The sequence below is a fragment of the Acanthopagrus latus genome, chromosome 20 (genome assembly GCF_904848185.1).
Source record: "Acanthopagrus latus isolate v.2019 chromosome 20, fAcaLat1.1, whole genome shotgun sequence".
NCBI lineage: Eukaryota > Metazoa > Chordata > Actinopteri > Spariformes > Sparidae > Acanthopagrus > Acanthopagrus latus.
The window spans coordinates 23,258,536-23,285,653 of record NC_051058.1 but is presented as its reverse complement, the minus strand read 5'-3'; the positions used below and the strand labels follow the sequence as shown (position 1 = coordinate 23,285,653).

At 45.6% G+C, this 27,118-nt stretch overlaps 1 protein-coding gene across 6 annotated transcripts in view; it reads right to left on the bottom strand.

Annotated features, from left to right (window-relative positions):
• The window catches only part of grid1b (glutamate receptor, ionotropic, delta 1b), a 402,507-nt gene that overhangs the window by 43,848 nt on the left and 331,541 nt on the right, over positions 1–27,118 (bottom strand). For all 6 annotated transcript variants that reach the window (XM_037082410.1, XM_037082411.1, XM_037082415.1 and 3 more), the window contains 2 exons: positions 8,909–8,962; positions 3,166–3,339 (listed from right to left, as the gene is read on the bottom strand). In XM_037082410.1, coding sequence (XP_036938305.1) covers positions 3,166–3,339; positions 8,909–8,962 — 228 coding nt within the window. The remainder of the gene's footprint in view (positions 1–3,165; positions 3,340–8,908; positions 8,963–27,118) is intronic.

Sequence of the window (27,118 nt, the reverse complement as noted above, 5' to 3'; positions counted from 1 at the left end):
CACCTTTTCCACACTCACATTTAAGCTTTAACACATCTTCAAGGTGCATGTTTGAGATTTTCCAGAACTATATGACAAAATATAGCATTTATAGCACAAACCTGCATTTTAAATGATAATATAAAGTATCTTGTATCATAAAAACATATCACATCATGTGCTGGGCAGCAGTATTGACCAGTTTTCAATCACCAGCTGTTACAGAGGTGTGCAGCAGCGTGAGCCCGGACCAGTCTCCCTGTTCAGCACCAGAACCGAACCGTCTTTCAAGCGTGTTTGACGCCACAAAACTGGATATTGAATGTTTGTTTTTCTAGAAATGTAACATTTTAACATATCTATGATTTACACACACCACTAAGATTTATCCTGCTGAAACAAATTGTGTTTCAGTTCGTCAACATTCACGTTCCTGACATATTAACCCGTGTTTCTGTGAGAGCGCTGCCTGTTGGGCCTCATGTCGGCTGCTGTAATAATCACTGGAGCCTGCAGGGTGGCGACCTCTGGTGGCTGCAGTGATCATTACAGCAGTGAAGGAGGATGTTTGGTAGAATAACGAGCGATGAAGCCTGAATATAAACTCACTGTCACAGTAAACACACGATACAGAGCGACGGACACAAACCAGCAGAAGGAGAATTGTTGCCTGATTATTTAACGACCGTGTCGTGTTTTTTCTTCCACCCACAATTTATTTCAACAGCTCACTCAGACTCGAGTGTTTTCAGTCTGCAGCCATGAACACACACACACACACACACACACACACACACACACACACACACACACACACACACACACACACACACACACACACACACACACTGGCTGGTGTTGAGTTGACGGGCAGCTATAGTCGCCAGTTTGTCCACATGTGACCATGTTGTCTCTCCCCCTCTGTGCCCTGCAGAGGGCAGAGGAAACACACTGTGACGAATCACACACACACTCACTCACACACACACACACACACACACACACACACACACACACACACACACACACACACAGAGCCAAAGCAGACCAAATGCAGGGTGACAAATGAGCATCACTCTGTCCAGATGAGAACGGCTGACTGGCATGAAGTCCATACAGCACACTGCCTGAGGCCTGACACACACACACACACACACACACACACACACACACACACACACACACTCTCTGTTCTTCTGTCATAAAAAGGCTGAATCTGAAGAGAACACACACAGCGACATTTTCTTAAAGGTACAGTCTGTGATTGCTCAGTAGAGAGTATACCTCTGCCAAGGACAAACAGCTCTCTTTGATTAAATCAGGCCTAATCCATCTATATAAAAGATGTTTGAAGCTAATTTAATGTCCAGACACGACGGATGCAGGACGAACGTGACGTCTCTTTGACATGATTATTGAGTGTTTACCTGAAGCTCTCAGGTGAGGTCCAACAGAGGTCGAAGACAAAAGCAGAGAGAACGATGGAGGAGAGAGGAAAGAGTTTGAGATGGTGAGAGATTTAAAGAGAAGCAGGCGGACAGACGACGACCACGAAGAACAGCGAGGAGACGGCAGAGGAAAGAAAAGGAGACGAGGAGGGACTGAAAATATGGAGACAATAAAGAGCAAGAAAAGACCAGGACACACAAGAGAGGTGAAGAAAAGACAGAATACATCAGAAGGACTGAAAGAGAACGAGGGAATTAACAGAGCCAGGAGGTTAGATGAGATACTGCGACATCACAGGAGAGCGAGAGGAGAAAAGAGAAGGTGATTTTAAAAAGGGTGAAACATTAAAGCAGGAGGTGTGTGTGTGTGTGTGTGTGTGTGTGTGTGTGTGTGTGTGTGTGTGTGTGTGTGTGACCTTGGTATTGTCTCTCTCAGTTGTGCGTCAGACATCTTGTAAAAAACGCAGCTTGTCTCCACAAATGTCGAAACGAGACACAATATTTGTGGAATGAATCAGATCGTTAAATGTCAAACACACTGAGACATTTAACCACCACAGAACAACCCAGTGACCAGCGTCTCCTTCTTCTGTTTCCTCTTCTTCTTCTACTTTTCTTCTGTTTCTTCTTCTTCTGTTGTTGTTTGTTGTGTGAATGTATGAATGTGCTCCTGACCCTGACAGATCTGCAGCCCGGTGGAGGAAACAACAGTGTTGGATTTATAAACTTCCTCTGATTAATGATCCTGTCCTCAGATGAATAATCTCACCGCTCCTTGGCTTTTCCCCCTCAATTTAACGACTTTTTTTACCCACTAATTACTTAATTTGTCCTTTCAAATTAATATTTTGTGTCTTTGAACGACTCCGTGGAGCCCACAAACTACTTCGTTCAGTCCCTGAAGCATCACTCTGCTGCCTCGACGCTCTCGTTACCAACCGCTTTAATCGGGAGGCAGATACCAGGACCGTTCTGTCGGCCCGCTCAGCCCAACTCTGTGTTGCCTTCACTGTTCTTCAGTGAAAAAGAGAAAGAGAAGAGGAGCAAGGAAATAAAACGGAGGGCAATGTTTTCAGAACAAACTGAATATACTAAAGGCACAAATGATATTTTTAAGGACTCAATGATCATGTTTTTATCTCTGCACACTCATCGACCTCTGCTCCAATGAAAATCCTTCACCTTTTCTAAACTATCAGCCGTCAGACGACCCAAACTGTCTGATCTGAACCATGTAGCCAATGAGATTTTGAATCCAGTAATATATAGTTTATATTAGTTTTTAAAGCCCTAAATGTGGAAATGATGCATATTTATGTAGTTTTATTGGCTGTTTTTCTACCTCAGCTCTTGTTTTTGACAAGTTTATCAGCACAAAGTTAAAGTTTATGAGGAAATTAAGAACTATAGAGAGTTTAATGCGCCTGCTACTGTCAGGCAGAGAGATTTAGAGGCCATGTAACTGCAAAATGGTTCAACAGCAGCTTTGGATTTCCTGTGGTCTCGACTGAGATGTTCAGGGTTTATAAATTAACTACTGTGTTGTCTGTTGTCTCCAGACGTCAAAATGGATTGTGTCTCTCTTTCTTCAAGTTTTCCTCAAGTAGAGAATTACATATTTTCAGGAAGTAACACTTTTCAGATTATGAGAAATCCCTCATCAATCAGCGAGCGACTGAGAGCGACTGCGAGTTAATCAGTGTTCACGTGACGCGGATGTTAACGAGCTGTGAGTTACCTCCAGGTTCTGCAGGTATCCTTCCTGCGGGTCGCACAGCAGAGAGGAGATCCGGTGGTTGTGTCTCATGCAGCGGGTGCTGCTGTCCCTCCACAACGGGAAGATCTGCCGGATCACCGTCATGCGCCCCAGTGCACTGTGGGTAAGCTCCAGGATCTCTGTGTCGCTGATTTCCTGCAGAGTGAAGGAGACATTACTGTAGCTTGATCTCTGAGGTGTGTGTGTGTGTGTGTGTGTGTGTGTGTGTGAACACCTGACCGTCAGAACGATGTTTGTTTCCTCGACCGCATTAATTAGTGAGTTTTCACACACTGAGACGAATGGCGGCGTCAGAGCCAATCAGACGGGACGATTCACAGAGGCCATTAAAAAAGAGCTTCCTCTATTCATGCACGTTTTTAATTGCTTTGACGCTGAGAAACCCAATTATTCCCTGTGAGGTGTAATTATAGATAGCCTCAGTCAGACGTTAAAAACATGAAGAATAATACTCAGTTATGACGGTTTATAACAGAAACATAATTACAGCCCACGACTTCAACAAGAGTCCCGACAAGTGACTCGGTTTGTTTTGTTCAGCCTAATTGAAAAGACGAACTTGTGGTGTTTTGTTTTTTTTTGTATTGAGGTTCCTGTCATCCAATTAAAACTGAACCTGGGCTTGTAAACAAGGAGTCAGAAGGATTTGCAGCTCATTTATAGGAGTTTTGAAAACTTGTCATTCTGACAGGTTAAAGGATTTAAAGTGAAAACAGGTTTGAGTCCAGGTCCTGTAATTGTAGCCGCAACATTAAGAATCCGTCTGACGTGTCCTGAAGTCATTTACTCAAGAATACATTCAAAGACCTGCGAGCATCAGTCCTCGTACACGAGGTTTGAATCCTGCTGAGATCTGAGGATTCTCATGTCTTGACCAAACAAGGACGAGAAGTCATCAGAGAACTCAGAAGAGCTACTAAACTGTGTTTAAAAGCATCTCCTGTGTGAACAGACGGATGGAAGTCACCGTCTGACTTTCTTACAGGACGCTTTACCAACCCAACATGTGTCTGTTTGACGTCCTCGGAATGAGACTCAACAATCAACTGTCTTTGTGGTGCGTTCAGGAACAGCTGGGACAAATGCTGCTGATTCTACCTTTAACTTTAATAGTCTTTGTACTGTGTCTTCAGTAACAAATACTACTTGTCTCTTCTGGTTCTTCTGTAACTGACTGTGTTAAATACGCAGATGATATCGTCTCATATCGATCACAGGACTCTGAATTGGAAGTAATGAAAATCGTGATGTGATCGATGACGATTGGTTTCACCTGCAGCTTGCTGACTGACCTGCGGATCATCCTGACTTCCTGATGAGCTCTCTGAGGGCACATCGGTTCAGACGAAACACTGAAGACAGTTGTGAGTTATTTCACAGTCTTCTATATAACAGCACATCATCAGCCCGCGGGTTAGCGACACTGCTGCGCTGCGAGGACTCACAGTAATATCGCAATCAATATTCAAACTATTTTCTGGCCCTTCTCAGCCACAAAATGGAGGCAGAAGTGGAGCTGAAACGATGTGATATTACGGAGGGGGGGGGTGTAATGACCTGCTTTCAGGCCCAGGCAGATTTTAGAGCCATCAGGAGGTGAGCTGAGGATCATGGGAATCACTGACAGAATCAGATAAGAGGTTTGGAGGGCAGTTATTTTCTGAGAAACACAGCGGAGAGTGTAATGTAACTTCCACGGGTGTGTAATGGTGTTTAGAGACAGATGGGATCCCGGCTGAGGACGCTTGGAAAGGACATCGGGGGCGATTTACTGCAGTTTATTCAGAAGCGATGAGGTGACCGATTAACACTTCAGATAACAGAAAACACGGCGTGTCGAGGTGTTGATCATAAACATGCTATTAGACGTAGTTAGCTGCTGCGAGGCGCGACACGTGGACACGGGGAGGAGCTTCACCGGCTAATGTCAGGTTGTCAGCTCGTCCAAAACACCGGCGTCTGTCCCTCCCCTCCCGTCTGTTACTCCATGTTATATCAGATCCATACTGATGTTTGGATGAAAAGATCTTCACGAGGCGTCGACCCCACAAACACGACCGGGAGGTGAAGTCCAGAGGACAGCTTGGGAGATTCTCCCCGTGTAACATTTCACCACATCAACACGAACAGTCTGAATCGTAGCATTCTGGCTGATGTTCCCAAACGTACCTCTGCAACTTCTACAAAAATATAATGTTCAGGACAATCAGACGCAGCATTCTTCAGTCTGATGCCCAGTCTGATACCGTCCAGGTGATTATATTTCACACAGACTTCTACCTCTCAGTGCCCGCCTGGAGGAGCTGGAAGAGCTTTTATCACCTCTAACACATCGTTAGCTGTTAGCTTCTGTGAGGTGACGAGGTGACGAGGTGACGAGGGGAGATAAGAGGAAGGACAAAGAGAAAGCCGGACAGAGAAACGAGGTCCTGATGGATTTAACCGTCGTTGCAGACGGACAGTTTAACAACCACACCTGCAGCAGCTGTAATGTAACCTGCAGCAGCTTTTGTTCACAAAGTGTCTGATCTGCATTTCAAAGAGCGGCGCTGCTGTTGTTAACAGAGTCCATCTTAGTTTTTCTTGTTTCCAGCAGCTGCTCTTAGGTCATTAGAGTACAACCATGAAACACGTCGATGTCGCGGCTAACAAAGACGCCCTGAAGAGAAACGCTGCTGGGTGACGAGCTCGTAAAAGAGCTCCTTTCTTCTTCCAGGGCTCATTTGGTGGTGGACAGGTCTTTGAACGCACCGCAGGAACATTAGCATCATTATAAAGTCCAGGGTTGATAATCTTTAATGCAGCAGGTCACAATCATCATCTGACTTTTTATCTCATATGTTCACTTTGAATGGGATTGTTTTAATCTTCATCAGGCCGAAGTGATCGTCTTCACCGCCGACATCAACATCCGAACCTCGCTGAGAAAAACAATATTAAAAAAAGCCTCCTTCCTCTGTCTTCGTATGAGTTTCTTCTAATTAAACTCCACGATAACACACAGCTCCGGGCGGCAGTAGGAGCTAAAGAGTCCGAGCAGCTCGATGAAAGGCAGTTTGTGAGGATTTAAAAGCGACGGTCGGATCAAACCTGACAGCTGCCGTCTGACCAGCAGGTTTCACCGCCGCCCACCGAGCGTCGCCTCTGCTCACCTCCCACCTTCTCCTCTCTGGGTAATTACTGTCCTCCTCTCTGCTCACCTCTCTCCCTCCTCACTGCAACACTATTACTCTCTCTGCTGCTTCTCCGTTCTCTCCTCCCCTCCCTGTTTTCAGCTCTGTCCGTCTCTCCAGGCCTCTTTAATTGCCGTCGCTGGAGTTGTCTGTTCGCCGCTGCTTGTGTCAGCGGCAGACGGGAGGAAAAGGACGGTGTCTTCCTGTCGACGACCTGCCTGACTTTGTACCGTCCTGCCACCAAACACTACACACAAAGTGCTGCAGCTGTCTGAGAGGGATTACAGAGACAACGCTACGCAGAAAACAAGTCAAAAGCCAAGAAAACAAACTGAAACTGTTAAACAACCTGGCAGAAATGTTCCCAGACGAGGTGTTGTTCACATTACGGTACCCAAACAGTGGACGGCGGGAGAAGGAAGGACTGACAGGAGAGACGGAGGAAGGAATAAAGGAACGAAAAGGAAACGGAGGCCAGCTCGTCTGCGGTCTCTACGTGTTGACAAGACAACCTGACATCTCTCTGCACCGCCGCCCAGGACAGGAAACTACCTCTGTTAGCTGTCTGAGCTGGGTGACACGCGGCGCAGAGCGAAGGCGGACAGGCGGCGGCAGGACGCTGAGGTTTGAGCAGAATAAAGATGGTAGAGAGCGTTTAGAGAGGCGTCAGCTGCAGTGACATGATGCAGATCTGTGAATCGTGTTTACGTCGGCTGTAAAGTCACGGGAACCACCCGCTCTGATGCCGCCCTCTAGTGGCCGTCGGAGGAGCTGCAGTTGTTGGTTTTACCATTACTGCAGTTAACTATGCTTCGATTAATCGCTATGAAACGCCATTCAGCGCCCGTCCCCGGCACAGAGAGCCAGACGGAGATTACGTAACCTTAAAACTTTAACTCACAGCATCTTCATCGCCCTCTGCTATTCTGTTGTGGTAGTTACTGTCCTGGTAACTTTTATAGATAATAAAATCTACAAATTTAACAAGTTAAGTCGGCGTGACGGCCAAGAAATTCATCCCCCGGTTATAATTTCCAACACAATTGAATCGTCACGTTTGAGAAGCTGGAAATGATTAAAAGACATCAGTGAAAATATCTGTTCCGTCTTTATAAGCGTGTCTGCATGCTGTCTGTTCTTCTTCTTCTGTTTTTTGGGTTATTAAAATTATTAAGCAACAATCTTGAATCCGAAGTCACAGCATTCAGAAGCACAATGCTGCTGGTTGGTTTCTGTTGGCTTCAGATTCAGACATCAGGAAAAACATTAATAATGCAAATGAATCTTCAGAGTGAAGACTTCTGAACTCTTTGGCACCAACTAAAAGCCTGACGTGTTTGTCTCAGTTTTTTGGTTTTCAGTGGTTAATTTAATGTTGTTTTCGTCATGGAAGAAAGTGTTGGAAGGAGAGAAGGTGGAAGTGAAGGTGGAGAAGCAGGAGAGAGACGAGGTGACGCAGCTGAACGTTCCTGAATGACTGAAACACTTTCCTGATGCAAGACGCCGTCAGCGGGAACGAGTCGTTTCACCACGCTCGCATTTCACAGACGCACATTTCATCAGAAGAAGCGTATTTGATCATAAACGCCGTTTAACGCTCCAAACAGTGGAACAGACTCTGCGAACGAGCCACTCCAGGGATTCTCCAAACCGTTTCGCTCCTTTGGTTAATTAAAAAAACGCAGAGTGTAATTAGTTAAATTAGGACTTTGAAACAAAGCAGAGGAACGTAAGTGGATTAGGAGGTCGGAACCAAGCTGGGAGGTAAAAAAGACAAAAAGAAAATCTGGCAGTGAAAAGGAGCTGTGAGGTTTTTGTGTTCAGCCGTCAGCAGATGACAGCTCCCCTCGTCTCCGTCTGAATTACGCTGTTAACTGTGTTGTCAGCTCAGTTAATTGGCTGGAAAGATGCCTGGATATTGAAACTGGGAGCGGAGAAAAGATGACTTTAAACAAAAAAAAAAAACAATCTCACAGGTACGTTGCGTGAGCCCGGCCGGAGACGGAGGTGTGTGCCATCGTTTTCTCTTTTCACCCCGACTCATTTCAATTTGACTTCCAGCACGGAGACTCGCCCACGCTGGCTGCTCTCCGACTGAGGGGGGAAAAGGCACTCAGCTTGTGTTTTTATCTCAGATAGGGGCTTTTTTATTTTTTAAAAGGTGCTCTTGAACTCGTCTCGCTTTTTATTCAAAGTCTCTGTGCAGCTTTTGTCCCCATCCATGCAGAGGTTAGTAAAGAACACGTCAGAAAAGTGTTTCTTGTGTGTCCTGTGATCTAAAGAAGACTCAGGCTGATTAGTCAGAGTCGTTAGTTTGATTTGATGATCTGAACCGTCTGAAATGAAAGTCTGAAGGTGAAGACGTCTCGGTCCTCTCGGTGTTGTATGAGGTGGATGAACTGTAGAAAACGTTGGATGAAGTTCTGAATAATGTTTCCAACCACCAGTTTCATGTCATTTGTACAAAAGCAAACTTTACTGGCCCGGTCCAGCGTGAGATGTTCTGAGTGTCTGTGTGTGTCTCGTCTTACCTCGTTGACGAACACCCAGTGACTGTCCTTGGAGGCCAGATTCGTCTCCACCGCCTGCAGACACACAGACACACACAGGGTTAGTAACTTACTTCAGACCATCAACCGCTGATTTCATCGTGTCGTCGTCTTCAGGTTCAGCTGAGCAGCTGTTATTTCTGACCACACAGCTGCAGCGTCGGCTTCTGTTGTCGTCTTTAGTTTGAAAAGTTCAACTCCCAAACATCAGCTGAGCCTCTGCTGCTGGCATCACCGGCCATAAAATGCCCCAAAATTTCAGGCAACTAAAGGCTTTTCAGGGGAGAGCAGCGAGAGCGGTTTGTAATGATCAGCAGGCCCAGAGCTCGACTGGTCCTCTGTGATGATCCTGACAACATGCAGCTGATCAGAGACCAGAGTTCTGCGGGTCACCCGGCACCGACCTGGAACGTTTTCATGTGTTAACCCCAACCTCAGAATAACTTACAGGTATAACGATGGTGTAGTCAGATAACTGGGCTGTGAATGTTCTTGAAATTGGTGCTAAATGACAAGAGGGAGAAAACCTACAACACCCAGAATGCACTGCTGCAGTGGGCCGATGTGCAGGAAATGGCTCAGTTTAGTGTCAATGCTGAAGATTTTGATTACAAGGTGTGTGTGTGTGTGTGTGTGTCCTCACAGTGCTGTGTACATACGGTGTGTGTATTTGAACATGTGTGTGTTTTCTGGCTCCATAAACTGACATAAACAAACTCCTCCTCATTATCTGACGATATAATTATATAATCTCTGAAAATTCAACCAGAAAAAAGAAAATGATATGAAGAGCAAGAGGGAACAGCTGGTTCACACACACACACACACACACACACACACACACACACACACCAGCTCAGCGTCACGTGGTTGCTCACGTCCTCGGGCCTCAGCTGGCCAGATGTTTTCCAACAGGTTCTCATTTTGCTTCCAGATCACCAAACAGTGACACACTCGTCTCCTCAACACAACTCAGTTAGGAGTCACAGTGAAAAACCTCCAGGGAACAAAGTTGATCTCTCCCGTCATCAGGCGGTTCAGTCCGAATGGATCTGTCTCTAACAGACGGGTCACGGAGGCAGCAGAAGCTTAGACGGGTTCTCCAGCTCGTCCTGGGGATCCCGAGGCGTTCCCAGTCCGGATGGGATATCTGATCCCTCCGGTGAGTTCTGGGTCTGACCCGGGTCTCCTCACGGTTCTTACGGAACTTACGGAACTGAAGCACCATCTTTTCCTAAACCGAACCAAAGCTCGCCTGACTCTGTTACCATGACGTCCACGGTCACCTTACCTCCAGTCGAGAGGCGTTGTGCTGTTTATAAACCATCCCATAATATAACCTTGTCAGATGATGTTGTCAGCGATCAGGTTAACCTATAGTAAAGGACACAACCCGGCTCCCATAATACACTTCACATCGCCTACGAGGAGATATTACACCTGTCACCATAACCTTTACTGGGCCCAGACTGCCTGTAGACACACACACACACACACACACACACACACACACACACACACACACACACACCTTGAACGCTTCGTCCTCCATAACTTCACATTATGTGACTGTTATTAGTAACTGATGTTGATTTAATTGACGTCGTGGGTTTGTTTCCTCTGCAGCCTGTCGTGTGGCTGCATCTCGCTCTGCTTCACTTTCTGCCACTGAAATATTATAATGAACAAAATCACGTCAACAGAAAACATGATGATCGCAGGCTGTGATAACATGGAGGATGTTTGCAGCAGGAGGCAGAAACGAGACGAGCAAACGCTGAAGAGAAAACTGGAGAATAGTGACGATGATGAACACGTTGACCCGTCGTTCTCTGCAGAAACACCGTGTATAAAACACAACATCCAGATTATTTCTCCTTCTGCAGATTCTTTCTTTCTGAGAGCTTTTGAACAGCGACACGTTCTCGTTTGCTGTGAACGAACTCTTTGAAGAGCTGTTTAATGATTCAGACGTTTCCAGATTACTCAAACAAGAAAAAATGATGACTGAAAGTTAAATTCTGAACATTTTCAGAGCCTGAATTGTGTTTAAATGTCCTCTCACTGATCGTCTCATTGATATTTGTGCTCACGCGTCTGTCGCTTGATTGTTTTTATCTAGACGACGCAGACAAAGTGGAAACCAAAGATTAAAAACATCTGTTGAGGAGTTTTGAGAATTCATTGTTTGAAAATTTTTAAACCAAAATCAATAATATTTTTCTGTTTCTCCCTAAAATACTGTGTGTGTAGATTTCATTCTATTTTCTTTCTCGTGAAACTTTTTGTGGAGCCTAAAATGTTTTACAAATCTTTGTTCTCACCGCCTCTCTCGTCACATCGGCCTCCGGCTGCTAAAGGACTGTTACAGGAGTGTGAACCACGAGGACAAAAAACGTGAACCAACTCTTAAAAACAACAGCCGTGAAATATTTTCTCCACACAGTACGATCCAGCCTTTCTTTGGTGTACGAGTACAGACGTAGGTGAAGTGATGAAACACTTAAACATTAAATAAACACTGATGTTTTATGGGGAATCAGCAACATATTTTCAGAACCATCTGCTGATCGTAAAGTTCTGATAGTGACACAGAGGAAAGATGAGGAACTTCGACTGGCCGCCTGGAGCAGATCGGGCCATTCATTGATGTTCATGACGTCAGCTGTAAACACACCTCTTGGTGGATTGAAGTGACAGTGCTGACCCGTTGTTGGCGCCACAGAGAAGGTCAGCGGGTCGAACATGAAGAGGAACACTTCCTGAGAGCGATGGACGGCTCAGCTGTGACACGCGAGCTGCAGTCTGGCTGCTCGCTCCGTCGCTCTCTGAGTCATATGACGAGGTCACAACACGACCGCGAATCTTCGGGCCGCGGGCGACGGCAGGCAGGGCGACGATGATGAAGGCTGACTGGCGTGACTGACAGCTCCGCAAATGTGCGAGAGGCTCGGCGAGTGAGAGCGCGGAGCCAGACGCCACACCGAGAGAAGGATGCAGACGTCAGGCCCGAGGAGCCGGGATGTGACTGTAAACACAGCGTCCTCTCCACTTCAGACGGTTAGCCTTTTCCACTCCTGCCTGTGATACGTGACGTCCACGGGTCAGGCCTTTGATCACTTCAGCTGTCGGAGGAATCGAGACAGAATAGAGACGCTTGTCGCTGCAGGAGACATCCTCAGCTTTTCATCTGCTAAAAATACTGTGTGATGAAGCTGTGTGCCGTTTAAAGGGGGCGGTTTAACACCTGTTCAAGCCTGCAGGAGTTTGTGACATCACAACCCCTTTTTTTTACAGCCAATCATGTTGCAGCTACCGAACCCGAGTCACGATACGCGCTCCAGTTAAACAAATATGTCTGGAGGTCTCAGCCGACGGTAATTATCCAGCTAGAATGAGGTAGAGAGGAGGAGAGAGACCTGTGGAGATCCAGACCGTCTGGAGGAGTAAACACCTGGAGTCACATCAGGTTCTGTTCTGACCCGGAGACAGTTAGTGGAAAACGTGATTTCTCTTCACTTCTGTTGATCAGCCTGACTGCAGCAGTGACCTCCAGGTTCTGTTCTGCTGACTGGAGCTGGAGGGGAAATGGACTCTACTTCATGAATGTAACATTACAGAGAGGAGACAGAGAACCAGAACCAGAACCAGAGTCTCTCCTGAGTGCTGACTTCATTCAGAGGTTGACGGTTCTGTTGTTTGCTGGTTTATATCTGATGTGATGACGCTACGTTTAGGCTGAGTCTCAGATTTCCGTCCCCGCTCTTGGACTCTCCTGGTAGTTAAAGTGACCAGATGAAACGCAGCGTTACCTTGAGGAAACTTTCCTAGACAGTTCTGGAAGAGTAAACACCTGGAGTCACATCAGGTTCTGTTCTGACCCGGAGCTGTTCACCAACAGGAGGAGAGCTCAGAGATGATGTTTTAACTTCTGGGATTAACAGGTGGATTCATCTTCCCTCCTGTTGATCAGCTTCACCGTTACTTTGACTAAACTCATGATGTCTTTGTATTTGAAACAGCGATGAACAGACTCAACCCCTCGTAGCCTTTGTGAAGCATCTCTCTCTGGAGGTCACACAAAGAGGCAGTGAGGAATCATAATGTTGTGTAAGACCTTCAGAGTCCACTCAACCTTCTCCTGTCAGAACAAAGGACCATTCTAATCTGCAAAATCAGTCAAATAACCCACAAAACACAGTGATTCCTGTATTTGTTTGACAGCTGAGACCCCTCACATTAGTCAAGTACATCTCTTAGAGATAACACACTTTACTGAGTGCAAGTGGCCCCGCGAGGCTGACGAGTTAATTAAAAAGCTGCTCAGTAGCCAAAGATCATTAGGATTTAAAAAAAAAAAAACAAACTTCTTCTTGGAGTCTCCGACACGCCGTCCCTGACAGATGATACGTCGACACTGATTAAACTCTCGTCTCCTCGTGGTGAAAGAAAAGCTAAAGAAGAAAACCGGCTTCATTTCTTAAAAAAAAACAAACGTCGCACCAACATTTAAACGTCGGTGTCCTGCAGGCGGCTTTCTTCCAGTTGGTTGCACATAAACAGTCGCACCAACACTGACAGAAGACGCTGCAGACTTTATGGAAACATACTGTTCAAATATCTGTTTTTCTCCCCTGCAGTCGTTTCACTCGTCTGTATTTTCCCCGCAGCAGCACATCAACCTTACACGGCGCTGATGAGGTATTGATTGGCCGCAGCAAGACACATGAAAGCTGTGAGACAGAATCGGGGGTTACTCTGCTTAAATATTGAGCGATGAACTGCTTCAGCGTAAAGACATTGTTATTTATAGAGCCTCTTCTTCCAATCTGGAATAGTTTCCCGTCTTAAATGTACAAGAACAAGCGTCTGGTGTTGCTCGTAAAGCTAAATATTGGCGGGAAAATATGATCTGAATGTTGAGTTCTCTGTTTTTTGGAGGATGTGTCGGTGTGGTGGTGATGTCAGAGGAAGCTGCTGCTCATGTCTTGTATAAAGCTGAAGATCTGTTGTGTGTTTTTCAGAGCGCTGCCGTCTCGTCACTCAGGGGACGCGGGTGGTCCGGTTCATGGGGATTAGAGAGTTAGCTCACTTAAATGATGCTCTGCTGCCTCCCTCCTCTCCCTCCTCTCTCGCCTCTCTTTCTCTCTGTGGGCTTAATAGTCCTGACAACAAGCATTAACAGCAGCAGCCAGCTCTGGACGTCACACCAGGGACCGGCTGCTTTTAACACCGCAGTAATGGAACGGACCGGGATCAAACCCGAGAGGATGAAGCTCTCTGGGGCCCAAAAAATATCCACACCAGGGAAGCAAAATAAAGTCCAGTTCGTGAGCTTCTGGGTCTTTAAGTGTCTTTGTAGTTTTATTGCTTTTTTTATGCACCGCAGAGCTGAAAACCAAGACAGGGATTTGAGTCCGGGATGAGAAAACAACAGGATATCTGTAGATCTCTCAGGAGAACACAGAACCGATCCAACATTCATTTACTCGCTGATCTTCTGTCCAACGCTCACCTATGAATAATGAACACAGGTGACCAGAATAACTCTCCTCCTCAGAGATTTCACTCAGGTCTGTTCAACAGATGCTCTGCAATATCTGCATGACATCTGGCTTAAATCATGACCCAGGTAAGACGTGTTAAACGCTCACGGCACCGACCTGCTAATCGCTGTCGTCTGCCTCGGTCCAACATGGAGATAACTCCCAGAATGCAGCAGCAGAGTTGTTTGTGACTCAGATTAAAGAGGAGCTTCAAACGGAGGCAGGAAGAGGTTGAGGGCTGAGTCATTCTGAGAGAAGTCGACTGAGTTGCTTCTGTATCTGATGGCGAGGCCTCCTGGATTTCTCCCCTGTGGGCGTATGAAAGGAGCCCCCGGGCAGACCCAGAACCAGCCGGAGGGAACATCTTTTTTACTTTTCACTGAAACCTGGACGCAGATCAGCAGCAGGAAGGAGTGAGACGATGGAGACAGAATCCTTTATGTTTAGTTTTGTCAGCTGGGAATTAACTTTAAACCTCAGCATCTTCAGATTCATTCAGGCTGAGATGAAGAAGAAAACATCTTCGATTTAAGATGAAGATGATGAATGAAGAACTGAAGACACGGACTGCAGCATCATCATGAATTTTACTGTAGATGCTAAGCTAAAAACGTTAGCCTTCATCTGAAGTGGGAGCACGAGCTCGACCAACATCTTTTCAAATCAGTTTGTGATCTCGGTGCTTTTAATCCTCTCCACACATACATACATATTCAAAAGTAAAGTACAGTGGAGTTTCTCAGCTTTACAGCAGCGTCACACGTCTTGTTTGGCCATTCAGGGGCTCCGTAGATAATTCACTGTAACTTGTTTAGGAAAAATGAGATGGAAATCTAAAAACATCCAAGTTTTATCTTTTTTAAATAAAGAACTAAACTTCCTGATGTTCCGTCTCAGTTCACAGTAACTGAAACATCACATGTTGACTGATGTTTGACTCTCAGACACAACAAATGTAAAACTAATTTTAAATGAGTGAGACTGAAACTTCAGGTTCTCCTGAATCAAATGATGTCTGTGAGAATACAGAAGGAAAAACAAAAATAGTTTTAGAGGAAAACGCTGCGACTCTGTTTTACTGTGAAGCTCCAGAAATGTTTGGTGGAAACTTCCCCTGACTTTGTATCAGCGTGGCGGGAGGAGAAGGTGACCGGCTGAAGTCAGAACCTCAGACAGCGTTTGACATTGTGGACTGATAACTTCATCCTGATGCACACTGACACACACATGAACACAAAGACACCAAAATGCAGAAACCCTCAGCCCTCTGAGAACCTCCTCTCCTGCAAACACACGTGTGCAACAACAAAGCGCTAAAACACACAAAAGCTTTTTCCAGCGTAGCTTGAACACAGTCGGATGCCCACGACTCCGAGCTGCTGCGTGTCACGGTGCTTCAGGGAGCGCCGCTTTCAACAACAACAGGATGACCTCCATCGACACTCCAAGAACGACTGGAGGTCACGTTGAACCTGTCAGGATGAGTCAAGATACTTTCCAGCGCTCGTCGTCTCAGTCAGAGAAGGAAAAGAAACTCCTCGTCCTCTCTGAGAGAGCTGAGGCCCGTGAGAGTAAAAGCACGAATGAGGAGGTTTCATGTTCGGGTAGTGAAGGACGGTGTTCAAGAAATCAACATGGCGTGCTGAATTCCTTGAGAGACGTCCAGTTTCACTTTTATGTGCCAGTGTTTGAGAGCTGCAACCCAACACAGAGGCTGGAGGGCTGGAGGCTCAGTGGAGGTGAAGAGCACAGAGGCTGATGTTTGCAGCACTAGTGGAGGGTGGAGGCAGTTTTCACTGTGTGGGCGTCTGCTGGTGCAGCTGCTGAAGGGGTGCATGAAGGTGCAGCAGAGCAAGAAGGGCAAAAGGTGGTGAAGGTGTGTTTCGATGCAGAAATGTTACATGTTCTATCTTTAGTTTGCATGTCAAGCACTTTTAAATCATTCACACCAAGTTTTTACGACGCTGTTGTTGACAGAATCAACAAACTCCAGCACAGTGCATGACTGCAGGGGCGACAGGTTCTGAAAAAAGGACATGACATATTACGAGAGGGAGCTAATAATAAAAAAAAATTGTGGAAACAAAGCTTCACTAATTCATAAAGTTCCTTCTGACTCAACAATTCACAAAATTGAGCGATTTTTGAAGGGAGTCTGGTTCTCTCCCTCTTCTTCTCCCTGCTGTAGTTGATGTGGCTGCTTTGACATATAATTTGTTTTTAATACAACAAACATGAACGTCGCTCACTCTTCACCATGACGCCATTACACAGACCGACCTCAGCACCTCAGCTGCGACTTCCTGCGTCTCAGACGTCCATCTTGAGGACGATATTTACGAGACATTCTCCAGCAGAACTGCTTCGTGCTGCCTCGTTTGAAACAACCTCCTACACGCTCACAGACAGACGGATTTAAAGATCAGGAAAGGACAAAATTGTTAATTGTGCTTAACTGGCTTTCTTGACTGTGACAGCAGTGTGGTGGGAAACACTGGCAGGAGCTGCACCATTGTGTTCAAAATAATTTGATTTAAAGTCTGATTAAGACTGTAACTGGTGCGTAAAAGGAGAAACTGCACTGTTGTTCATCTATTGTTTGTTTGTTTTTTTACTTTTGACTTTCTTGAACGCCTACAAAGAAACAAGTCTTCAAATGTCTAGATTAAATGTGTTTGTGCTCTAAATACCACTCTGCTCTATTTCTACCCTTCATATCACATACACATGACGTATATTAGCTGATATTTTCACAACTTATTTCGAGTCTGGATCTGTATCAGTCTGCACAGATCACCCTCAGTATACAATATATCTCCTTTGGTTCCTGATCAATAACTCTGCTTAATCTGCACATGAGACACAGTGTGTTAGAGATTGTTTTGTTGTTCAGGAAACATTTTTGTACTTTTGTTTTGGGTCTCCGACTGCAAACCAAGTTTCCCTTCATGGAAAATAAAAACTGGTGTTTTAACCCTGAACACGATGTTTTCTAACCCTCATCAAGTTGATAATGAGCTTAAATCCATCCGGCTGTGTCTGCAGACATGTACTTTTATTCTGACGACTGTGTTGCTTCACCACATGATAAAAAAGATCAATATTCTGTCCGTCTAATTAACAGTTTACTGATCAATGTCTGGATCAGAATCATCCTGGAAAAGGTCACAAACAACAGAAACCTTTCACAGATCTGTCATCACAAATGTCAGAGAAGAAGAAGAAGAAGGAGAAGAAGAGGAGGAGGAGGAGTATGACATGTTTTTATATCTATTGTTACTTTATGAATTATCATCACTGCTGACATAACGCTCTAAATCACCTGAGATATATTCGTCTTGTGCGACGGACGAATAAGATTTCCTGACACATTTTATCAGGATGCATCACAGCACATGAACACCAGAATGCAACATGTTGCTGTGACAGGTGATACAGAGGACACACGTCTTCCTCAGCTCGTCCTTAGACATGAAACTTATGATGCAAACAGTTTTCATGGGCGTCATATTGAGCTGGATGCTGATTAGCAGGTGCCAACCTGAGAACAAGTTAGTCCAGAGCTCAGAGGTCACGCTGACAGGAGAGTATTAAAAGAATAGAAACGTTTCTCTGGTCGCTCTCAGCGCTCTCGTAGCCTCGTGTTCAGAGAGAAAGCTTTTAAAACGCTGCTGTGCTGTCCAGCAGCAAACAGCAGACAGACACAGGTGGAGACGAGCTGGTGGAGCGTTTACAGGTAACACATGTCAGTTCAGTACGTTTCTGGTTTATTACTGAGCTGTTAAAACTGTTTCTTATGTTGAATTTTCTATTTCCCTCATGTAACCTGTCTCTGTTTAGGTTCAGGCACAAATCAACCTGGCTGAGATTTATGAAATATCATGGTTTGGCTTAAAACACTTCTTCTGGTCGTCATGATCACGGATGACGACGTATTCAGATGTTTTACTGTGTTTCCATGTGGACTTATTGTTGCTGTTGATGTCACTTTCTGTTTCACGCAGAGTAACAACACGCAGCTCAGCCTTCATCTTCTCATGTCATCACGCTGAGAGATTTAAGGAAACGATCTCACACGGATGTCAGGTGTCATTATCCTACAGCCGTTACATTTAACCAACAACTTTTACTTCAGAACGACAAATGAAAGCAAAAAACTTGAAGTGAAACCCTCGACTGAGCGAGAGTCTGGACCTGAACCTGAACTCAGCAGCAGGTTCTGATCTGATTTAACAGAAGCATTTTGTTTTTTGATGCTCTGCACCTCCGTTGGTTTGATTCTGCTCCGTCTTCAGTGTGTTTGAACGGCCTCTTGCAAACCTCCGCTCTGTTAACCGCTGGCTGCGTAGGCATGGAAACTGGCGTTCACCACCACCTCAGGAGCTGAGCCGCCCTCCTCCTCTGCTCTGCTGGAACCGAGCCGAGTACAAGAGTTGTTCTGAAACCTCACAGAGCCTTCGCTTCAGTCTGAGCCTCCGCTGAAAAACACTGAGGAGGGAAAAACATCATCCTTAAAGTCCAGCAGCAGCCGGAGGGGAGCGGAGGACGTGTTCGGATGTGAGATAACAGATTAGATGGGTTTTAAAGATCTGATTGGACAAACAGCTCTTCCTCTCTGGTCAGGACTTCGTCTGTTTGCAGGGTGTCAGACACGACAGGTGAACAGACTTAAACTAACAGATATCAAGACGGTTATATGTTGTTCATATTTGCTTAAACATCCAGAATTGAACTGTGAACATTAGATGAATTCCGGTTCAAAGTTCTTGTTTCATTTTGATGACATATCACAGGTTTGTCGTCAGGTGGAGTCTACAGACGCCCTGAGATCCTACATTCATTTTCAGAGATGGTTTTTAAACGGTTGATTCGTGGTCGAGCTCGTCCTGCGTGCTGTCATCACTCTGCTGGTGTAATTACAGCATCGTCTCATGATTTGTTCAGTTCTCAGCCACTGAAAATATGCCAGAAATGCCAGAAGGTCAAACAAATTCTGCAGATTCTTTCTCAGCCATGATTACTGCCGAGTGTTTTCCAAAGCTCACACATTTACAGGGAGAAACAGCTGTGTGGCTGTTAGAGTCACTGTTGATGGACGAGATTCCAGCCTTCTGCCACTGTATCCGCTGAAAGTAGCATTTAAATAAACTCTTCATATACATATAACCAGCTGTTAATAAGTGTGTATGAAGGTACGTCTTAATCTTGATAAAGCAACAGAAAAGTTTTGTTTATTTTTGCTACTGAAGTTCATTTCATGTCAGAAACTAGTCTTGTGTGCCGGCGTCTCTGCGTCTCTGTTCTGCCCTTCAATCACAGCGACCCCTCAGCTCACAGCTGTGCTGCTGGGCTGTAGAGAGCAGACAGGCTGGACGTCTGTCTGCTCTCAGGGACGCTAGAAGATGACAGTAACCCAAGAAGAGCAGCAGCCGATCAACACGCGACTGCAGCAGTTGAAGAAGGTGGTGTGTTTACTGGGGAAACTACCGACCACTGAGCACCGGAGGAGTGACTGCACCAAGTGAACCGACCGCTGTCGGCGTAGATTCAGCACAGAAGCACTGATCAAGCTAAAGACTTCTGGTCCTGATTCACATGAACTCAGCTCTACGTTTTCACATCAGGACCTGACCAGTAAAACCAGCTGATGCCTTGCTCAGTGGCACCTCTGCAGCAGTAAAATATGTTTTCACAGCTGGACTTTTAGCTTTTAAAAGACTGACTGTGACACACACGCTCCTCTAACAATGTGCAGATGGATCTCTTCAGTAAACGTGTTCTGGGAAAAGAATCAGCATCATGTGTGAAACTTAAACACTAACAGCTCTGAGATCTGACAACCAACTTGTTTGTCTTTGAAACTTTTCCCGCAGAAACTTTGTTCTCTAATGTCACGTCTGTGTGGCACTTCTGGGGCGTAAATATGAGGAAGATGGCCGCCGCACCGTTCTTCACAGGCGAGCTGCGGTGACCTTTCAGAGAAAGGGCTTCATTAGAGGAGACGACGGCGACAGGAGGGCTGGCAGCGGCGCGGCTGAGCGGTAATCATACCGAACCCTCGCACTATATTTGGGCCACAGATAGCCGGTGAACGGGCTGATAGGCAGATGGAGGCGACGTGTGATGACTCAGACACACACACACTTCTGCATCTGTACAGACGTCCTCTCATCACACACTCTTTCTCCATCTCTAATTGTTCTCACGTCTCGTCGCATCCTTTGCCTCTTCCTAACCTGCAGGTGAAGCGAGGTGTCCGCTGATGATGTTTTCAGGTGAGAAACATCCGACTCTTTGTGGAAAAGGTCGTCACTTCAAGCTGCTCGATATCTTTTACATTTAATGTAACAAGCTCCACTTGAGTGTGTTTAAAGGGGAAAGCAGTCGTAAAGTCTCTGATACTGAATGAACTTAAGAATCAAAAGTGAAAGTAAATTACACATATGTGGTTTGTCCTGGTGATTAGTGTAAGTTAAAGCCAGACTCTGTTCTTCCTCCCCTGGTTCACTGACTTCTGCCTCAGTTCAGACTTTAAACTTTCTTCCTTTGTTAAATGCGAGTGAGTGAAACCTTCGTGTTCTAGCTGGTCGTCTGTTCTGTACATTACGTTCTGCCTACATGAAGACACATGTAGAGGAAACCTGTCACAGGTGTGAGCAGGCTGTTATTTCTCTACATACTGTATGTAGTAATGACTGTCTTCAGAGGTCCATGTTCTCTCCGTATGGACCTTCCCGCCCTCCGTCCCGCCCTCTCATGTCTCCTCATCACTCTTACTTTCTGACAGGACGAGCTGGGCCTCAGATCTCTCGCTCCTCTTCTTCTTCTTCTTCACTGTCTGCGACCGTCACTCATCCCTCCATCCTATTATACCTGCTCACAAAGAGGGAGCGGGCGAGCGCCGGAGGATGGAGATAGAGATTGAAGAGGGACTGAAGTGTCCAATTTTAAAGAGCAGGTGAAGGCGTCTTCCTGCATGATAATAAGGTCTGCAGAGGGAGTCGTTCACGGCGTCTGAGGAGACGTTTGTATGTGAAGGAGGGAGAGAGGCTGAAATGAAACAGCTCGGTTCTGAGTCCATTTTAAAAGGACTGAAATACTGTTGATACCAACAATCTTTGTTTAATTATGAACGATTAAATTTGAGTAAACCAGCCGCAGATTCAGCTGGAAACACAGTCATCCACTGCTGGCGATTCAGACTGAACTTCTAAACCTATAATCAGATAACCACTGATATTATCGCACCATGAACGTACTTATTATGTCTAATAACAAAGTTTTGAACTTTAAATCCAAATCCTCATCTCAGCGAGGGCAGAAAATGGCTGCAGCCGGCCTCGAGTGTGAGCATGTTAGTTAACGTTCCTACTGACGCCGAACATCAATATCAGAGTTTTTGACATGTTTTATAACTTTATAAGAAAACAAACACAGCAGATTCGCAGTCTTCCAGAACAGGAAGGAAAAGAAATGGAGAGACAGATTAGTTCTGGACCGAGAGCACATCCTGGAGATCCATTTGTTGGTTTCATTTAACGGCTCACAGCCAGACTCGTCCTGCCTCCAGGCGGGTCTGATGGCAGGAAATGTTTCAGTAACTGGGCCCCAACCAGCACCAACCGGCACCAACCGGCACCAACCGGCACCAACCGGCACCAGCCGGCACCAACCGGCACCAACCGGCACCAGCCGGCACCAACCGGCACCAACCGGCACCGTGGCATCACTCCCTGCTCGGTGTCTCTGCTGGAAGAACTTCCCACAGCGCCGCCATTACCCCGCTCCACTTTCATGTAAACGCAACAGGGAGGGATGGTGCAAGGCATTCTGGGACATGTAGGAAGTCAGGGAGGTCTTTTTCAAAATGTTTTTAGAAGATAGAAAAGATAATTCTCCAATTACTTTACTTTACAATTACTTTTTAGACATTTTGTCCCTAAATTACAGAAGTGTCAAACAGGTTATTTCCTCCAGTTTAATTGGATTTATCGTTGTTCTGCCGAGGTAACGAGATCATTTTTGACAGAATCCAGATAATTTTGATTGTGCCATCGGTTCTAATGTCCAAATGATCCACAACTGTTGATAAATAACAGCTTGCTCAGCTCTCCAAAAGGTAGAAATGTTCTGTTTATCCAACCCGGATCAATAAATGATGCGTTGGATTTATGTGTTGAGACCTGAACGTGACGTGAACAGAGGACGTGATGTGCACACGGCTGCGTCTGTCAGCCATGAAAGCTACAATCCCACGACAGAAAACAAAGAGGAGAGGGAAGAAAAGCACAATTTACTTGTTGCTGACTTAACGTTGAGGCTTGAAGTCGCTCCCCTTGAATCCAAAATATTCAACACACCGCAGACCAACTCCTCTGAGTCCAATCACAACCTTAAGGCCACTTTGGCATTCATCAGGCTCGATTTATTCATGGGAGCGAGGCGGCGGCAGCGGCGGCGGCGTGGTGCGAGGCAGATAGAAGCAGCGGCGGTGAGGGTCATTACCAAACATCTCAGACAGACATCGCAGGGATCGTTGTAGTTATTGATCTGTCTCCAGAAGCCTTGGTGAAGCCCCGGTCTCACCATTGAAACTTGGCTTCAATTGGTCGGCGGGCGTCTGAGGTCCAGCTGTCATCTAGTTTGCATACAGAGTGAGGGAGTGTGGTGCATAATGACCACGAGAGGAGGGGTCGCCACGGCACGGCAAAGACATACAGGCTGCGTTCCACCTCAATTATAATATGCAGATGCGACGACGCTGGGAGAGAAAGAGACGGAGGAGGACGAGGAGGAAACCAGGTGGGTGGAATTTATGTGCCGGATCAGAATTATTCTAAAAAAAAACCACATTTGTTCAAAGATGGAAGCGAGGTAGACAGACTGAGAGGGAGACGTGGAGCAAAATGAAAGAGACGGTGAAAATAAATAAGTGCTGCTGTTAAGTGTCGCCTGAGTGAGAAGAGACCACAGAGTTCAGATCTTTTACTTTAGGAGAAGTGGCGATATCACGACGTAGGAACACTCAGTTACCCTGAGAAGAGATCCGGACCGCCACAGAATCACAGCCGTCTTCATCAGAAACACATCAGCGAGCCGCACTGCTGTTCCATCACCACCACCAGCAGTCACACTGACGACTGTCTGGACTCGATCCCACACACACAGCGTCCTGCTGCCACACACACTCACCACAGCACGGGATGTGGATTCATCCGCTGCAGAAAGTAGTCCCCAACTAGTGCAGCATGTCCTGTTTGTTTAATGGAAACTGCAGCAATTACACTAATGTTCATGTTTGTATCAACCTGCCTTCACTAAACGAAGAAAAAAATTAATGCCGAATCAGCTGTTAGCACTTCCTGTTTGCAGTGTACTCACAACTGTCACTGGATCACTGTGACACTGAGAAAAGGCAAGTTCTGCACGTGAATAGAAGTTTTAGTCACCAGAAGTGAAGAAACAGGGACTCAGATGTTGTTTTCTGCTTTTTCGTTGGAAGTTATCTTTTTGAGAGATTTTTGCTTTTCACTCAAACTGCAAAACTGGGATTCCGACAGGTCAGGTGGACAGCTAGGAAGCTTCACAACGTAGGAAACAATACAAAACTAAAAGAACAGATTCTGGGTTAATATTCACATGTGGAGGGAGAAGCTGGACTCTAGATTAACCTGTAAAGACGCTTTATATGAAGGAAAATGTCAGTAAGTCCAGAGAGTAGAGAATGTGAAAGTGGTTGAGTGGAGAGAGTGATGGAGGTCTGTGTGATGCTGCGACATGAACACAGCGACATGTGACACTGTGCATGTTAGAAGCCTGCAGAGCACTCACAGCACACAGAGTCCACGCTGGGCGACCTTCAGAGAGCACAGATGGATTTTAAAAACATGCCCACATGTTCTCCACCACTGGACCTTGTACACCTACACTGAAGGGCCATTTGCTCCCAAGGCCTCCTGGGAAAAATGTCCATGGTCTCGACACTCAGGTCCTGCCCTTCATAGTGTAAAAACGTGTGTGTGTGTGCTGCTGGGCACTGCTGTGTTCCAGAGGACTGACGTTTGGACATGAGTGGAAAGACATTCATTTTATTTTTACGCAGGTTTTTAACAAATTCACTTCTGAAAGTTGGAATATTTCTGTTAAATCAAAACATGTTTGTGGAGTGAGAATTGTTCTGGGACAATAAACTGGGCACATTCATCACAAGTACAGACATTTATTTCAATTATACTGAGATTTGAAACAGGATGGGACTGTTGTTGTATTATTATGTTTTGAGAGAATAAAAACATTTTAGAAAAAGAGATAAATCTGTAACTGCGAACATATTTGTTGAGTGTGGAGACAAATCTGCAAAGTGAGGAGGATTTAGAAAGTGAAGACACGTTGGAATCAGGACGACGTTTTTTGAAGTGAGGATATGTGACAGCAATTATGTGAGGAGGGCATTAAGAGAGTGAAGTCATGTTGGAGAGCATGTAGACTTCAGAAAATGGGGAGAATTTTATAAAAGGAAAATGACTGTGAGGACATTTATCAGAAGTCCAGGACGCTGTGGACATATTTGAATTATCAGAGGGAATCATTCTTTGTGAAGAGGAAGGGACATTTTAGATAGTGGAGACGTATCTGGAGAGTGAGGACATTAATCAAAACGGGGACAATTTTAGGCTGGAAAGACAATTATGTGAAGTGGAGACGTTTCTGAACGTAGGACACTTGTGTGAATTGAGGAAATTCATCAAACGTCAGAACAATTAAGAAAAGGAGGACATTTATCAAATGTGAGGACGGTTTGGGAATATGAAGACATGTTGGAGCGAGTACGATTCAGAACACGGAGACAGTTTTGTTAAATGAAAATGTCTTTTAAGTGTGAACATTATGAGAAAGTGAGCTCGTATTTGAGAAATGTAAAGAGCTAATTTTATCACAAGGGACGGGACATTTTGGATACTGGAGACATGAATGACAGTGGGATGATTCAGAAAGTGAAGACATTTATCAAAACTTGTTAAATGATATATTTGTCTGGGCCTCACTTCCTCACAGGGCTGTTATTATATAGGGTTCAGACTTTATGTTTTAATATAAATAAGGACACCTGGAGACATTTTCAGCTGTTTTTGTGGTGACCATTTGTCTCAGGAAGTCGATCCATCGCCGTCTGTGATCATGGCGACCAAACCAGGATGTTCTCTGAGCCTCACCAGGTGGTTTCTGTGACTGAACCTTACCAGAGAAAATCAGTCTAAACAAACGTAAACAAGCGTTCAGCTTTAAGTGAACTGTGGTTTGATCAGGTCACTAGAAAATATTAAAGATACAAGAACAGATGTGCAGAGGGGCAGGGGAGGACCTCAGGCCGCTCAAACAGTCAAAAATAATAATAATAATAATAATTACAATGAAGTGTTTCCAGCTGAGACGGTGAAGTGTTGATGAATGTGTCAGGAGCAACCTGAGGAAGATGAACAGCAGCGTCCTCAGTCAGATGATGAAGTATGGATGTGTCAGACCGTCTCTCTCTCCCTGCTGCTGAGGGTGGAGCGAGGGTCTCCACCCTCAGCAGCAGGGAGAGAGAGAGAGAGGGGTTGTTCAGCTGATGGCAGCTCAAAAAGAAGAGATGCATTCTGGGTCGTTTTGCTACCAGACTGTACGGCTGTCTGTGTTTGTGTCCGGCATATTTATGCTGAGACCTGTTTGCATTTTCAGACGCCTGAGGCGAGATCCCAGACGTGACACGCACACACACTCCATCCGTCTCTCTCCCACTGTGATATGTATACAGACACACACCTGTTGAATTAAATAGGACACTAAATTGTGTGCCGCTGCCGTCATCAGGCGCCGGCGACACAAAGACATCAAAGCATGTACGGACTCTACCTGAAGATAAGATAAGCTCACGCAATTATGTCCGAGCCGCCCGTCTTTGTCTGCTGGCCTCGTTGTGTTTGACGTCTCTGAGATCTTGTGTGAAATGTGACGGCTCACTCCGACTGCGAACATGAGATATATCTATATTCACGATCCTCCAGCGAGCCTCCAGTCCTGAGCTGGTCGTGGTTGCTAGGAGATCTGGGATGAGACGGCGAAGGACTTCATGTACATTTGGTATGCACCTCCATGTTTGACTGCTTTAATTCTGGGCAGCTCTGCCTCTTCTACAAGCCTGCTGAGGCCTTTATTCTCCTCCTTCTCCTCGCTTTTATCCTGAGGTATGTCTCTCTGTTGGCCGTCTGTTATCCTCAGGAAAAAACATGTGAATGAGTGTGTGTGTGTGTGTGTGTGTGTGTGTGTGTGTGCCTCCATTATGATTATGGGGCCTGGATGGCTGATTAGCTCACAGACACAATATGGCCAGAGACAGAATGGGCCATTGATTCCCCCAGCAGAGCCAAAATGGCTGCTCTGGTGCAACTTGACACAATCTGAGTGGCTGTGCTCCCCTGTGTACGAGTGTGTGTGTGTGTGTGTGTGACTTGAAAGAGAGATTGAGGATAAAGATGGATGAAGACAACAGAGAATGAATCTTGGTGTGTTTACACATGAATATCGAGCTACGTTAAAGTCAAAATCACGTTCAGAATGTGTGAACACGTTCTGCAGCTTCTATGATGTCAAATTTTGCATTAAAAGG